This window comes from Lycorma delicatula, chromosome 3 (genome assembly GCF_047948215.1).
Source record: "Lycorma delicatula isolate Av1 chromosome 3, ASM4794821v1, whole genome shotgun sequence".
NCBI lineage: Eukaryota > Metazoa > Arthropoda > Insecta > Hemiptera > Fulgoridae > Lycorma > Lycorma delicatula.
Genome location: NC_134457.1, coordinates 199,397,474 through 199,414,470, shown reverse-complemented (window position 1 = coordinate 199,414,470; position 16,997 = coordinate 199,397,474). Strand labels below are relative to the sequence as shown.

The 16,997-nt window shown below is 32.7% G+C and overlaps 1 protein-coding gene across 5 annotated transcripts; it reads right to left on the bottom strand.

Moving 5' to 3' along the window:
• Positions 1-3,314: 3,314 nt before the first annotated feature.
• Positions 3,315-16,814, bottom strand: LOC142322360 (uncharacterized). 5 transcript variants are annotated; one of them, XM_075361359.1, is made up of 2 exons: positions 16,794-16,814; positions 3,315-6,610 (listed from the first exon to the last, which is right to left on the bottom strand). In XM_075361359.1, the coding sequence occupies exon 2, from the start codon at positions 6,574-6,576 to the stop codon at positions 5,236-5,238; it is 1,341 nt and encodes a 446-aa protein (XP_075217474.1). In that variant the 5' UTR covers positions 6,577-6,610; positions 16,794-16,814; the 3' UTR covers positions 3,315-5,235. The 5 variants fall into 5 exon arrangements, with proteins under 5 accessions (XP_075217474.1, XP_075217471.1, XP_075217470.1 ...); XM_075361356.1 differs by lacking the exon at positions 16,794-16,814 and adding an exon at positions 16,352-16,729; XM_075361355.1 differs by lacking the exon at positions 16,794-16,814 and adding an exon at positions 16,429-16,728.
• Positions 16,815-16,997: the final 183 nt, after the last annotated feature.

The following is a 16,997-nucleotide window of genomic DNA, read 5'->3' as shown; positions in this document are numbered from 1 at the left end:
CTGAGATAACAAATGGTCTGTGATAGCTTCCGAAGAAGTTTTGGAAACGCGCCAGCTAAGACGTGAAATAGTAATGCTCAACACAAGGACATATCAATGCATAAAAATGTATCTGAGAAGATGACAAAAGTCCATTGATCCACTGTTCAATAACCAGAGATCTAAGTTCTGCCTCAGTTGATCATATATAGTGGCTCAGGAAGAACATTATGATGAGCCCCATGAATAGTGATGGACATTGAAATTGGCAATTACTAGGCTGTGTAAAGTAATCTGTGAAAACAGACTGGGCAGATCATCCTCACTGATTGGTTTGCTTGGCATTTCTCCCACCACCACCCCATTCAGTCACCCTAAAGCATAAGACTGAATGTCTGTGCCACAAACAGCTACTGAGCCTCAAAACAGTTTACATTCCTTGTCACACTGACCATACTCCACATTGTGCAAAGAACTGATCAAGTTGGTCCAGGTTTTGTCAGACCAGATTAAATACCTCACTAATGCTGCATTGAGTACTAGCAAGAAGAAGGATAAATTTGGTGGAAACATCGACAGAGGTTTACAAAATTTTTTAAGAAAATTTAGCACTCTGTTACATTTCTTGTTTCCATATCTCCTGACACATCCTCGGCTGACAATGTAGGTGAAGTCTTTTTTAACTCCCCGGTTTGTTTGTTTTTTTCAAAAGGACTAATGACAACCGAAAAATTATTATTTGGGACTGAAATTTTGCTTCCAAGTATCGGCAATTTAATGGACCACTCCAGTAGAGTGCGCGCATACTGGAGATAGGGCTGCATATAACTTAGTTCATCATGGTGCCTAGAGGACATTGTTTGAGACTTAGAGCCATCCACCAATCAGCATTTCCTCAGCTAGCACAACACCCCTTATTGTAAAGGTAAAATGTTGTTGTGTAAAGGTGTATGTTGTAATCGGTATAGTGTATGTGTATGGAGTGAAAGGTTCAGCAGCTCGGTGTGTAATAGGAAGAAAAGATGCATACTCTAGGGCCGTGGGGACACCAACCCCCCCAAACTCTAAACAGTACAACACCTCTCGGGGATATATTGATTTAAAACCTGGTACTTTTTCGTTTCTCTTAAAGTTTGCAAGTTTTTCATCTGGAAATAATACAAAATAGGAGGAAATACTAATATTAACAATAATCAGGTTGGAGAAATAATCTGGTAATACACTAACATGATTTTGATGAATGAATGGTATTTTTATATATATATATATATATATATATATATATATATATATATATATATAAATACCATTCTTTTATGGACTTTATTGTTTTAAATCTGCATTTTTTAAAATCTCAAATAATAAAAGGTTAGCAGGGGTTGAATCTGAAGATTAAGGTGGGTAAAGGATGACACAGAATGAATTTTCTTAACAAAACTCGTGAATTAGCAGTAAACGCACCTGTTAACAAATTGTCACATGAAGAAACTAAGTTGTCGTGCCAGAGTTCAAGACTTCTTTTTTTGGAGGTGTCTTAACCACTTCTATATAATAATGTAATGGTAATAATTAACTGTCAATCCTGCAAGTAGAAACAAATGCCTTGACGTCAAAAAAGATTTTCAATATAATCTTTATGTATGAACAACTTTTACACATCAATTTTGATCTCTGTTCAATTTTCCAATTCCCTGTGATGACTGATATCTTATCGCCACTTCTATTGTCAAAAAAAAAAGGTTACATCATCTAGATGGTACAAAAGTGCCCGACAGACTGCTACAAGTTGTCACTCTGCTCATTGTTTAAGTCTTTCAGAATAAACATGGTTGATAAAATGCATTCCTAATATTTTGGTTAAGATCTTACTATGATCCTACTGAAATCTCTGTCTCTTCTGCTACCTCATGAATAAATGTTGATTTGACCTCACCAAATTGTTCAGTTGGACACTGTGGGATAGGTCATTGAAGAAAGCAGCCTTCCTCTTGGACAAGCATTATCTTTGGTAGACTTTTAATCACTTTTAATAACCACCGAAAGATTATTATTTTGGACTGAAAGTTTGCTCCCGAGTACCGGCGATTTAACGGGCTACTCCAGCAGAGCATGTGTAACTGGAGATAGGACTGCACATAACTTCGTTCACCCTGGTGCTCTCTGTAAAAGTGAATCATAACTTAGTTAAAATAAGGCTAGGTGTAGCTTTTAATCTAACAACTGTATGATTTCTTGAAATGTAATAAATGTATTGGAATCCTTCAGAGGCAGAAAAAGTCAACATAACTTATATTGTACTTGACAGCTATTAAAATAACACTCACTATGTATTCTTCTGTGGGTTTATAACATAATTTTAACTAGAATATTTTAATACTGTATGTAATGCTACAATATAATGTACAATTTATCTTTACAACTTATTTATTGTTCAAAATTCTGTAAATGATGGAATTTTTAGAAAATCATAAAAAAAATTTTGATAACTGTTTTATTTTATTTAAAATAACAGTAATGTCTGAATTATTTTATTTAGAGAATTACAACACAACATTCTCTTTTTTTCCTGTTTGGCCTCCTGAAATCACCGTCAGGTATTACTTCAGAGGATGATATGTATAAGTGTAAGTGAAGTGTATCTTGTACAGTCTCAAGTAAACCATTTCTGAGATGTGTGGTTAATTGAAACCCAACTACCCAAGTACACTGGTATCCATAATCTAGTATTCAAATCCGTATAAAAGTACCTGCCTTTACCAAGCCTTTTACTACCCTTTACTAATTTTATGAAGTATTTTCAGTAATTAGTATTTATAAATTGAAACTTAATTATAATATAATTGAGTATTTCTGTAATATTTCAGTTTATCTGCTGTAAACTGCTTACAAATATTATTTTGACTATCCCTTGGGAGACCAAGAAAAATCCTGGATTCCACATGTAGCATGCATCAAGTAAAAAAATGTTAATTATTTTTTTAGAAATGTATTTAATTTTCAAATACTCAGTGGAAAAGTTTGTAGTTGACGAACTACAAAAACTAAAAAAGAAATGTTATAAAAACTAATTAATACAAAATAAAAAAAATATGTATATTTCAAGAAGAATGTTTTAATGTAATATATATATATATGTAATATACAATGTAGGTAGGTCAAAACAATCAGTACAATATGAAGATATCCATTTTATCCCATTTTCATGCTTTGCCTATTCCTTGCTCACCTCACATCTCCTTATAACATCATTTGTAACTTTTCCTTGATTAAGGGCTGATCCTTGTCTTTTTTGTACGACATTCTTCTTTGACCTGCTAGATTTGAATATGGTAACACTAATATTGGGATGGGTTGGTTATTCATTTCTGAGTCTATTGTTAAGCACATTATGAAACTGAAACCATCCCATCTTTTTTCTATCTCTAGATTCATTGAAAATTATAAAAAAGAATTTACTACACTTGTTTAGAATATTACTCTGATCGCAACCTTTTTATACCACTTTATGGCTTTCCTTAGGGCCATGTAATATGTCATTTGGTCAAAATATCTACATATTTTCTTGTGACATTATAAGCCAATACTGAAGTGAGTTTCAAGATTTACCAGATAGCGCTAAATTACCAAATCCTCAACAAGTGCACTTATCCTATAGGTTAAATATAAAGATAATGTGTATAAGTGTACATTATCTTCATTTTATATATATATGTATCACATATAAAGGATATGTGGCAAGATATGTCACATATGTTTGTCAGCATACAAAATATGGTGACTGTATAACAGATCACTCATTAGTGCAGAATAATTTTTTATATGTTCTCTCCTTTCCCATTACATCACTTTTTCCAGAATAGGTCTTCAAGTTATAATAATAGTTATCTGTAGAATGCAGTTTATAAAGTTTTTCGCCATATTTATAGGATTTTTGGGGGTTATATTGCTTCTTAAACGTGAGGTCACCTCTCCACAGGATCACTGTCTTATTGATAACTACAGATTTGTCCGTTACTTAAGTTCTTTTGAATGATGCATTCATGACATCAACAAAATTATATTTTCAATTTGAGGTTCGTCATGTCTATTTCTACCCTCTCCCTTGTCACTGATCTCTTCTTACATTCTTGATACTGGACACACATATTACCATGAGTATATCAAAGAATTTTTTTATTCTGTTTACAACAAATTCTAACCATTTTCTCATCACTGATCTCTTTTTTATTTGATGGATAGATAAATAATTGTGGGCAAGCCTATCAGTTTCTTGTACAACAATTTAAAATCTTAATTAAATAACTGTTCTGATATTGTAATTGTGTCTGAAATTGGACTGAAGATCACAACTATCAAACTATCAGTTAGTTGGAACTGCCAACAAGTATTTTTGTAATCATTCCAAATACTCGCAGATTCAGGTTGACATTGATGAGATGGGTTATTAATTATAGAAGAAATTAATTTTATTTACATTTTGTGCATTATATTCATGTAGAATGAGGAACAAAATTTTTGTTCATCTACCGTTTCATTTTCAGTGTCATAATTTTCTCCTCACTATCACCTAATGATTCGCAATCACTATCATTATCATAATGAGATTCATCATCAGTTTTAAAAAAATCAGCTTCAAGATCACTTGAGTCTGTCTTATGTTATCAGAGTTTTCTACAGTATAACACTAAAGAAAAACAAAATACTAAAGTAGTAAAAAATGTGTATAATGTAGAATACTAACACTCGCTATATGAACAGAACGAGCTTTTTAATATGGTGGTTTCCCACCATATTAAATAGTGGGAAACCACATTCCCACTATCTAGTCTGTCAAATCAAAGTGGAATTGATTAGCAAAAATGCATATCACCAGCGGTGCATCATGATGTGCATCCATAATAGAATATTACAAATGAATGTCATCAAACACATGGTAAAATTCCATAAAAAGTTATTAAATATTTTTTTGAAAATGTCAGTGGGAATATGATTTAATTATAGATAAAATTATTCCTGTTTATGTAGAGCAAAAAATTAGTATACACTTGTAGAAAAAACGAGATTACTCTTTTTATAAAGATCAAGAGCAAACAAACCGGTTAGAAATCGTTATAAAACCACAACCATTCAAAGTTTGTAGTACATTCATTCAATGTCACTTCCTGCTTAAAATTCACTAACACAATTAGCTTATAAATAAATTGCAGTAAATACTATAGTCTTTTAAAATAATAATATTAATAGAGGTAGCCTGCTCTATTTTTTCAGAAGTTTACCCCTGCCAATGGAATGAAATGACTTAAAGGGATATTCTATTGGATTTTTTGTATTTTGTAATGATTCCGAATGTTTATCTTCTTCTTTACCTGTAGATGTACATTCAAATAGATCTTCCGGTAAGTAATTCATTTTATTTTCTGAACGTTTTACAACAGATGAACCTGTTTTTTTATCTAATAGAATTTCAGATGACAATGAAAAAGAATTTGACAAGTGTTTTTCTTGAGGCTTTAACGGTGAGTCTTCAACCACTAAAATGTCGTTTTTTTTAACTTCAACATGAGATGGAGTAAAGTTGGATTGTACATTGACATCTCCATGCTGAATCTTTTCCAACTGTTTTCTTTTAAATTCTTCTAAAACATCAATATTGTTTTCTTTAGTATCTGTATTTTCACTATTTGACTGCATTTCATCCAGTAATGGGATATTTATATTCTCTTGATATTTTGATAGTTTAGAATTATTTTTTTCTTTTCTAAGAGCAATTTCATTTAAAACAAGTTTTTGTAAAATAATATCTAAAGAACTATATGAAGTATCAACTGCTTCATCATTATTTGAAACTCCACTCCTAGTGATTGGCACACCTCTACCAATAGACACAGATTTACGACGTCCTCTACATATTGAAGGTTTATAATATTTGGAACCAAATGACGTAACAGAATCATTATAATAAACATCACCTGTATTTTCCATTTTATCTTTCATTTTATTTTTATAATCACTAGCATCAGCATCATCAAAAATACCACCATCATAATGTGAAGAGATACATATAGGAGCAAAAGGTGATGTATGATTTGATTCTGGTTTAAACTGATTGTTTAAAAATTCACGATAAACCTCACTAAGTTTTCCTCGTCCAATAGGGTGTGAAACTTGAGGCATGAATTTGTAAGCACCTTTTATTGCTTTTGAGCTATCGCTTTTTATTCTCATTACTTTCTCCTCATCAGGAGTAATTTCATCCTCATATACAATGTCAGATGCAGCTGCCTGTTTATCCCATTCATCAGTAACTTCAACATGAGATGGAGTAAAGTAAGATTGTACACTGGCATCTCCATGCTGAATCATTTCAAACTGCTTTCTTTTAAATTCCTCTGAGACATCAAGCCCCCTGTTTTGTTTACACTGACGTAAATGATTAATGAAATTATTAGGATCAATATATTCAGTAGCATTGTATGGGCATACAATTTTTTTACAGTTGGGATAGTTTTTTTTACATCTTACCAGATGGTACTGAATACGTAACCTGTTAATTATATGACTTTTATTAAATGGACAGATAACAAATTTATCTTCCATTGTTCTTCAGAAGACTGAACTCAAACTTGATAACCTGAAAAAAAATGAAAAAATCTTTATAATAATACATTATCCTATAACTTATTTTCACAACATTGTTTAAATGAAAATAAAATATATATTTCTTATATAACATTACTAAAATTAGAAGGGATAACTGAAATGTAATGCACAGCTCTTTGTTACATCTTATTTGCTACAGAAACTTACATTTATTTTTTCTTCAGTAACCATTTAAAGATATACATTTCTCTCAATGGTGAACTAGTTTTCTCATTTCATCACTGAAGAATTCTGATTATCTTTTCTTGATCCACATACTCACTGTGTCCTTCAGATCATCAACCTTAGGGAAACAAACCCTCTTAATATTCCTTTCTAAATGCAGAAAGGAGTGAAAATCACAGAGCACCAAATCAGATATGTATGGAAGGTATGGAATAAGTTCAGATTTCAACTTCACAAGTCTCGATGGTTGCAATGTGCTGTATGTTTAAAGCAAATCATGGAAGGTATGATGGAATAAGTTCAGATTTCAACTTCACAAGTCTTGATGGTTGCGTGCAATGTGAGTGTGGTTCAGAATTATAGTTGTTATAGTGTGAATTATAGTCTTGACACAGTCAAGAGAATTATTTTTAGAGGGTTGTATTCTGAATTTTTTGATTTTGGCAAACCAGTGTTGGTATTCCATGTTCTGTTATTTTTCTTCTGAGTCGTAACAATGTATCCAAGTTTCATCTCATGTCACAATATTAAAAAGGAAGCCATTTCCCTTGTAATGATAATGCTTCAGACACTGTTCACAACATTCCTTTCGTTGTAATTTGTTCTTTTCTATAAGTTTGCATGGCACACACTGTGAACAGATTTTATAGTAGTCTTGTGAAATAATGTATCCTACTTGTTTTGGGTAGCAATGCTTTTAAGGACATGATTGTCATTTTGAAGCATTCATTCACCTCTTTTTGGTGTTTCTCATCAATCACAGAAACACTGCACGTTTCATCTTTAATATTCACTTTACTAGGTTCCCATTCACAAAATTTGATACTTGTCAATTAGTGTCCCATCTAACATGATATCAACATCTCACTATCTCATTTGTATTGATAATTATTATTTCATTAGAAATAAACCGTTTTAATTTTATCTTGTTTTCTGTATAACTGCAATAACATGATTGTGAATTATTACTTGAAAACCTGTATTTTCTTGCTTTCACTGTTATTTGGTTTTGCTTTGTGTTAGTCTCCCAGCATTTAATATTTAAGGTTAATTAGATGAAGTTAGCGAGTGAAGCGAATGTTAATTTATGTTTTATAAAGTGCTAGGTGGAATACTAACCTACAAGTGACCAAAATTTTATTGGCCATCATTGTACTTCGATAAATAGTTTCATCAATAAAAATGGCATTACACATTGGTGAATGTTATGAAATAAAAAATTCAATCAATGCACGTTGTTTTAAACACATTGACATACCATGTGTAGCCCCAAGGCAGTGTGATGGGTCCTCTCTTGTGGGTGGTGGAGTTTGACTCTCTTTTGCGGCAGAGGTTGCCCAGTGGGTGTCTTGTTGTGGCCTATGTGGACGACGGGCTCCTGCTGGTTGAAAAATGCTTGTGAAAGGTGGTTGAGCGAGTTCAGGGCCGCTTGTGCATGTAGAGTGCTTGAGCTGTGGATTCATCAACACAAGATGACTTTCAGCCCGGAGAAGACCGCGATGATGCTCCTCAAAGGGCATTTGGCCTTTGAGTATCTATGTAATTTGAAGTTCGAGTATCGATGTCAGGCCATCAAATAAAGTACAGTCAGGTTCAGAAATACCTCGAAGTGTGTCTTGATGAAAAATTTCAATTCAGGAGGCACTTTCAGTACGTTGCAGAAAAGGCCTGCAGTACCTTTTTTGGGGTCTGACATGTGGTCAATCCTGACTGGGGTCTCAATTTTAGGGCCCTAAGCATACTGTGCACGGGCAAGTGCAAAATAATTATATTGTATGCTGCAACATTTTGAGCAGATAGGATGAAATTCTGTAGTTATAGATATATTGAGAGCCAAATGACTTCTTTTCTTTCTTTTTCCTCTTTAGCCTCCGGTAACTACCGTTTAGATAATACTTCAGAGGATGAATGAGGATGATATGTATGAGTGTGAATGAAGTGTAGTCTTGTACATTCTCAGTTCGACCATACCGAGATGTGTGGTTAATTGAAACCCAACCACCAAAGAACACCGGTATCCACGATCTAGTATTCAAGTCCGTGTAAAAATAGCTGGCTTTACTAGGACTTGAACACTGGAACTCTCGACTTCCAAATCAGCTGATTTGGGAAGACGCATTCACCACTAGACCAACCCGGTGGGTGAGAGCCCAATGACTATTACTGCTGAAGGTAACGGGTAGTTACCAGACAGTTTCACAGGAGGCAATCTTGGTGATTGCAAGAGTGAAACCAGTTTATATTCTAGCTCTTGAGAGACAGGAGCGGATGTTGCTACGAAGTTGGGCGAGTTGACTTCCTAAAGTAAGATTCAGGATATCGAGCAACATGGTTGTGATATATGGCAGGCTAAATGGGATGAGACTATTGATGGGTGATATACGCAGGATCTTTTCCCAGACATTAGAAGCTTGCAGAGCGCCTCACGGGTTTCCCCTAACAAGTTTCTTATCAGTCATGAGACTTTCAGGGGTAGACTGGCTGGGTTCAGCCTGCTGTATTCGGGTCTGTACTCGCTGTGTAGGGTACAAGACAGTGCCTTCCATGTTTTGTATGAATGTGCCAAATATGATCTGGAATGCACCACAGTAATTTGTCGACTGGATAGTTGCAACAACGCTTGGCATCAGTCAAAACTGGAAGGACCAGGCTGAATGGTCAGTGGTTGCAGAATTTCTGCACTATTTGGTTAGGAAACAGATTGCTAAGGAAATCTAAAGTGCTACTTGGTCTGTTCCTGTGTGCTTTGTTTTGTTATGATTCTTCTTGGTGTTGTTTCAGTTTTATTACTGTTACATCATTTTGATTGTTTCGTTATTAGTTTTATTTTTGTGTTGCACATGAACTCACTTTACTTTTCAGGTAGGTAGGTGATTCAGTTCCTTCAACAACTATAGTTTTCAGTCCTGCTCGACACTAGAGACGTGTTTTGTTATTTTTAGTAATAGTTACTAAAGTATTCGGTGGCATCCTGGGCCGAGGTGACAGAGATGTCATATGCTGAGATTTAAAAAATGACCTCCAATAAAGTCATTCAGGGCCAGGTACGGAAAGGGTGGTTGGAGGGTTCCTCTAGGGGATCAGGAGAATATCTTGTGTAATTGACTGCACAGCAATGATGAGTGACAGAAAATGATAAGGCAGGGAGAGTAATTTTGGAATGTTAGTAGTACAGAAATGATATTACAAGATGGTAGCACCTGTCAATTTGTGCAACATTTTGTTCTGTTACATTCCCATGTACATTCAGCTCCTCCTTGTAGCTTTAATCAAAACTGATAAAATCTATCAGCTTGTTTTCTTTAATCTGAAGGCAAGAAACATTATTCTCTTTGGTATTTTTGAAATTATGCTTTTTATGAAGGTGAATGGATTAGTCAAAAACATATTAAAGCTATATTTTAAGTTTTGCAACTTTACAAAGACATATTTTTAATTTTTTTAATTTTAATACAAAATAAATGTTATGTAAATTTCATAGCATGGTAGAATTTTAAAGCTAAATCCACTTAAAATTTTACTGAATGTATATAACATTCACAAAATTAAACTATGGTAATTCAAGCTAATAAATTAGTTGATTAATTCTTTACAATTTCAAATAGGTGGATCAAAAAATATGTTACACCCTTGCCATGTTCTTGAACTGAAAGAGATTATAATTGTCTTGTGGTAGCAGCACTGGTTGTATTGTCTTCATGCTCCCCAAGCCGCAATTCTGTATGACATTCAGTACGTGTGGTTTCATCAATATGGTGTGTCCTCTAGGGGTTTCATCCAGTATAGAAGTGTGTTCAATAGTCTGATTTTTGTGGGCAAAAATGACAACTGTTGTGAAATTCGTTGCCAAATTGTTGAGGTATACGGTTAGAATGCAAAGTCACATTCCATGATGACTAAATTGTACCAAATGTTCAGAAACGGAAGAACAAATGTGAGTGACAAACTGTGTGCTGGACGTCCTTTAACTACAAACACGACGGGTCATGTGGAATGCGTGAATGAAATATCTTGAGTAACCGACGCATTAAAATTAGAGAGATTGCAAGTGAACTTAACATCAGTTATGGTAGTATGTTGCAATTATTCATGATCAGCTTGGTTACTGTAAGATGTGTGCACGATGGGTGCCACATCTGTTAACAGACAACCACAAACATCAACGTTTTGTGTCTGCTCTTTCTTTTTTTTCAACGTTATTCTAGGACTGGTTCACAGTTTTTGAAACAAATCATCACAAGGGATGAGAGCTGGGTGCTTCATTACACTCTGAGATTAAACAAGCATCACATGAATGGAGATACAAAAATTCGCTGCAGCCAAAAAAAGTGAAAACATCCTCACATGTTTGAAAGGTTATGCCGACAGTCTTTTTTGATTCTGAAGGAGTTGTTTACAGTGAATTTATGTCCCGAGGAACAACAATCAATACCAAATCTTACTGACACTTTAAAAAAATTGCGTAAAGCCATTAGAGATCAAAGACCTGGAAGATTGAACAATGGGGTAGTTTTTCTTCATGACAACAATACTCATTCAGCTTGGGACAAAGGGATTTCAGCAAAAGTTCAACTGGGAAATGTGGTTATTATCCACCTTACAGCCTTGACCTAGCACCCCGCAACTACCACTTGTTTGGTCCTCTCAAGCAACACCAGGTAGGGGAACATTTCACTAATGATGATGAACTAAAGGAAGCAGTTCTTAAATAATTAAAGAAAACTGGACAAAATTTTTATGAGAGTGGAATTGAAAAACTTGTCACAACGTATGAAAAGAGTTTACAAAAACTTTGTGATTACATTGAAAAATAAATAACAATATGTAGTTTTTGTTTAATAAAAAACATTGTCTTATAAATATGTGTTTGTTTCAAAGAGGGGGTTAAACTTATTTCTGATCATCCCTTGCATTAATACAAAAACAGAGCTGACTGAAAGGGCACACTCAATAGCACTCTAGCTCAATGCAAAATATCTTCTATCTGGTAGTCAAAACACTAAGCAAAAGAGAACATTAATATTTACTAACACTTGACACACTCAGATTATAGCACATACAAAACTCGGCTGATAAATTTTGCACATATATGCGTAGCTTCAGAATGAAAAGAGATATTGGAATGAAATAAATAATGAATTAAGTGCAATTTAGCTACAAAAATGCAGTACCTTAGCTACAAAATGCAGTAATTATTTTTCAATATAATCCCTGTTTACACTGATATACTTTTCCTGACGTATGACAAGTTTTTGCATTCCATCACTGAAAAATTTCTCGGATCCAAGTAGTCACAGCTTCCTTCACCTCATCATCAATGGTTACCTTTGAGAGCCCTCTTGAGATGAGGGAAGAAGTGGAAGTTACATGGAGCCAAATCTGGCAAGTATGGCGGATGTGGAATAGGCTAAAACTTCAGTTTTCAGACAGCCATCAGAGAGTTTTTGCTGTACCCATTTGTCACAGATTTTACAGTAACCCAATTGCTCAATAATATGGCCCACTCATTCTTTAGATATGCTAACTAAATAGTGATGCATTGCTGGTTGATTTGCCAGTCACTTTGAAGCAAACTGTCCACCTCTTTTTGATACATTTCTGTAACTTGTCAGTTACAGAAACTGGTCGTCCACTGCAAGGTGTGTTCTTAATTGTCACTTTACCAGTTTCACATCCACAAAATTTCAACGCCCACCTATTCACATTACTCCTGTCAACAGTTTCACTACTGTAAACTGCTTTTAAACAATGAAAAATATTCATAGGATTCATATTTTCTGTTGTTAAAAATTTGATCACTGCACACTGTTTTAACTGTGTTAACATATTGGCCGTACTAGACTCCATTTTAAATGTTACCAGTAAACTGATTTCAACGCATTATTGCAGCTTTGTAGAGGGGGATTTTAATTATCATGTGCTCCCACACCCAACTCGATAGTACCTTTTGACCCCGTGTAGTACACTATTGTGCAAAATTTATCAGCCAAGCCTCGTACTAATGTTCAATTAGCTTTCTCATTAATTTTTTTTCTTAAAAAAGAAATGGAGAAATGCCAATTATCCTTGTTCAATATCTGGAAATTAATTATTCTTTTAGAATTATGTTTTTCTTTAAACAGACAAAACAAATCTTTAGTGTGTATTACATAAAGATAGATGATATGTGAAGTCTGATTTGTATTTCAAGAGGAATCTCAGCCTAAAAGGCTTTTTCTGGACTTCTAGCCCAGTAGCATGTTCTTAATAAAATAAAGAGACTGATCAAGAACTCTACATCTGAAATAAAAGATAAAGCCTGCCATGAAAACTATGTAATTCATCAGTTTTAAGGCACAGATTGGGTTCAATGGCTGATAAAAATTGCTTCTTATCTTAATGTGCAATAATTCTGTAATTAAAATTAATGAGTCACTTTCTAGCTGTTAATAATGAATAAATTATTTTATTCATATTTTTGCTTAATTTTTTGAACAGGTTTTTTGTAAGTTGAATTTGAAACCATACAGATTATGCAATTCATATTAAAAAAAATTAACATCATAACATATATTATTAGGAAAGCTTCAGCCATGAGCAAGGAAGTTTGGTGGGAGTTTGAGATATTTTTTCCATTTTCATTTCTGTCTCTAAGTCACTAAGTAGAAGAGTTCAAACAGTTCTTTAATAAAAATTAAAGAAAAACTGGATAACATTTTAAGGAATTTGTAGACATTTCTCTAAATGAGTATGGAATATTGAGAAAAGAAAAGTAATATTGAAAATAAAAACTGGCAACTATAATATTGACTACTTTAATATTTACATGCACTAAAAAGGACTACATCTTAACCTACTTTATGAAATATATAAATTAAAATGCACAAGAATGATATATTAAAATAGCAGATACAATTCAAAGTTAATATTCAATTAATAACATCAGTTGGTACAAAGTCCAAAAACAGCAGCAACAATTAGGTAAGCATAATCATAAAGACGCAATTCATTCAAAGGCCAAGTTAAGCTCATAACTGCTTATTATTTAATAAAAAAGATAAGTTTATTCATTCTGAAATAAACAATCACAATAAAACATCAAACAGCAACATAACTAAGAGAGAAATGAATATTTTAACAAATAAATTCAGATAGAGGTAAATCAAACTGAAAATAAATGAAGCTCTTCTACCCCTCCTACTAATAACATACCAAATCAACTCTTTTCGAATAGCAACTACTGCTAAGATATAATTCACATTAAATAAAACATTATACACTTGCTCCTTTCCAAAAAAACAATGAATAAGGGGAAAATATTCAAGTAAATGAAGAACACAAGGAGATGGCATGAAATTATACTTGTACAAAATAATATTAAAAACTAATATTCATATTTATATATATTAATGTATTATAATTTTAATATTATACAAACAGTGCCTCACGAAGAAACATATAAACTTTCAGATGTTCTACTGGTGAAACTAACGAAAGAATTTCATATAAACATGTCTGCAAAATTTTTGCTTTCAAGTTATGGGTAGAGAAAGATTTGGCCTGAATTTTAGCTCTTTTAATTTTAAAAGAAGCCCTACTGTAATTTTTGGAATCCAAATTAAGTAATAAAGTTGGTGGTTTCTTATGTAATTTGAACTGGGAAGTAGGATAAAACACGTCCCAGAACTGTAACTCCAGTAGTTTTTTAGATATCTGGTGTAAAACACAAAATTTAGTGTTAAAAAACAAGTTTATCTTAGGTTTGTAGTACAATAGCTTGGTTAAATGACTAATATATGCAGAAGATTTAGTAACAAAACTTGTAGAGAATTAAATTCTGAGAAAATTAATATAAATTCAGCCAATAAAAACTTTTAAAAATTGTTTTTTTATTGAAGTAAAACAAGTGAAAAACAGACAGGAAATTGAATTATATTTTCTGTACCTAATAAACATTATTCTAATGTAGCCATGTAAAATACACGAAACAATAGATGGTAACAGAATAACAAACCTCAATTGAAATTCCTTCCTGCCCGACGTAAAATATTTCCGGCGGCTTTCTGCATCATCTCAGGATCGTTTCATATAAATTGTATAGTGTTTGGTATTTTTTCAAGTAACTCTTCTTTAGCATTAACTTTTTGCTGGTAAACTATCATTCTCATACGGTCCCAATGAAGTAATCTAGTGGCATTAAGTCAGGTGATAATGGTGGTCAATTGACTGGTCCACCACATCTAATCACATTGTAAGAAATTGGCATTCAAGTGATTTCTAGCTACTAAAGAAAAATGCATCGCATTGCATTGTGCTGAAGATCATTTTAAATCTACTTTGTAAAGGTACAACTTCCAAAAGAGCTGGTAAATTATTTTTCAAGAAACAAACGTATATATTTCCCATATGGTTTTCCTTGAAAACAAATGGTCCCAGAATTTTGTCATAAATAATGCCACACCAAACATTAATGTGAAATCTATGTTGAAAACTAGTTTCCACCGTACCATGTGAAGAGTCTTAACTGTATAAATGACTGTTTTTTAGAATTGAAGACTCCATTTCTTGTAGAAGTGACTTCATCGGCAAATAAAATTGAATTTACCTTATCAGTGTCATCTAGGTTCATATCTGTTGGCTGCAAAATTTTAAACTTCTGCAGGCGGAAAGGATAAAGATTTTCTTTTCAAAGGATGCCCCACTTTGTTTTCTGACAAACTAGCACAACATGAAATTCGCCTAGTACTAGTGCCTGGGCATTTCAAATTAGTTTTTTACATAATTATTTAATTTCACCTGTGTATATTATTGAATATACAACTAAAATATTATTTTTATAAACTTTTTGTTTCTTTTAAAATTAATTTCAGTAATTAGCGTTTTTGTTTTTATAAAGAATATTTATTCGGTACAGAAACAATAATACGATTTTCAGTCTGTTTTTCATTTGTTGTTTTAATAAAAATACAAATTATAAGTTTTTATTTACTTTGTTCTGGCTATATTTACATTAATTTTCTCAGAATTAAATTCTCTACTAGTTTTGCTACTAAATCTTCTGCATTTGTTAGTCATTTAACAAAGCTATTGCACTGCAAACCTAAAATAAACTTATTTTTCGAAACCAAATTTTTTGTGTTTTACGTCGAGTATCTTGAAAACTATTCGAGTTACAGTTGTGAGACCTGTTTTATTCTATTCCCAACTCAAATTATTAAGAAAGCATAAACTTACCTTCTTAATTTGAATCTCAGAAATTACAGTGGAGCTTCTTTTTATTAGAAGGGCTGAAATCCGAGCCAAATCTTTCGCTAGCCATAACTCGAAAACAAAGGGGTTTTCCAGACCTGTTTATATGAGCTTTTTTTCATTATTTTCACCAGTACAACATGTCCTAAATGTTCAATTTCTTCATAGTTCATTCTGTAGATAATCAAAAATATTTGTTGTAAAATATATAGATATTTATATTTAACAACTTAACACACTTCCCACAAAAACTGTTGTACATAACCTCAATAATTTGTGGAAAATATAAACTTATACATACAGGTAAAGTGGTACATACATTATTTAGGTGCATTTAGATACATGATCACACTAAAAGTACGCTTAAAAACAGATGACCAACTGAATATCAATTACCTAGAAAAACCCGTTGTAAAACATGGCGTCGGCATGAACAGAAAAATACTTTTTTAATAAACACTTCGTATATGTTTTCGTGATTTTTACTGTTTACAAAAACAGTCGGTAGCGAGGACATACAGTAGTAGCATGTGACCTATTCCACATTGCCCATTGTCAAGGCTACACGACTAATATTTATTTTTAAATACTCAAACAACTTTTGTATTTTAAGTACTCACACTTTTCACTTTCCTCACAATTTAAAACTGATAACTAGTCTTAAAGCTCTATAGTCCTTAAAATGTATAAGAATAAGATAAGATTGTTACCATAACTGTCATTAGTACTTTAAGTAGAAATGTTTAGATTAAATTCCTTACCAGTAAAATTCGTTTTAATGTGTCTACTCCAATAAAATATATACATGAATTTTTAAGTATACTGATAAAATATACCAGCTGATTAATAACTATTCTCTGATGTAAATTATGAGAATTGTTGTTAAAGATAAATACATTTTGCTTTCAACCTTCCATTTAAAAAATAAAATTGTCTGTAATTTTTATTTAATAACTTTTAGTTAG

Bases quoted from the DNA above. Each gene is read 5' to 3' on its own strand.
- LOC142322360 (XM_075361359.1), bottom strand. From the start codon at position 6,576: ATGGAAGATAAATTTGTTATCTGTCCATTTAATAAAAGTCATATAATT.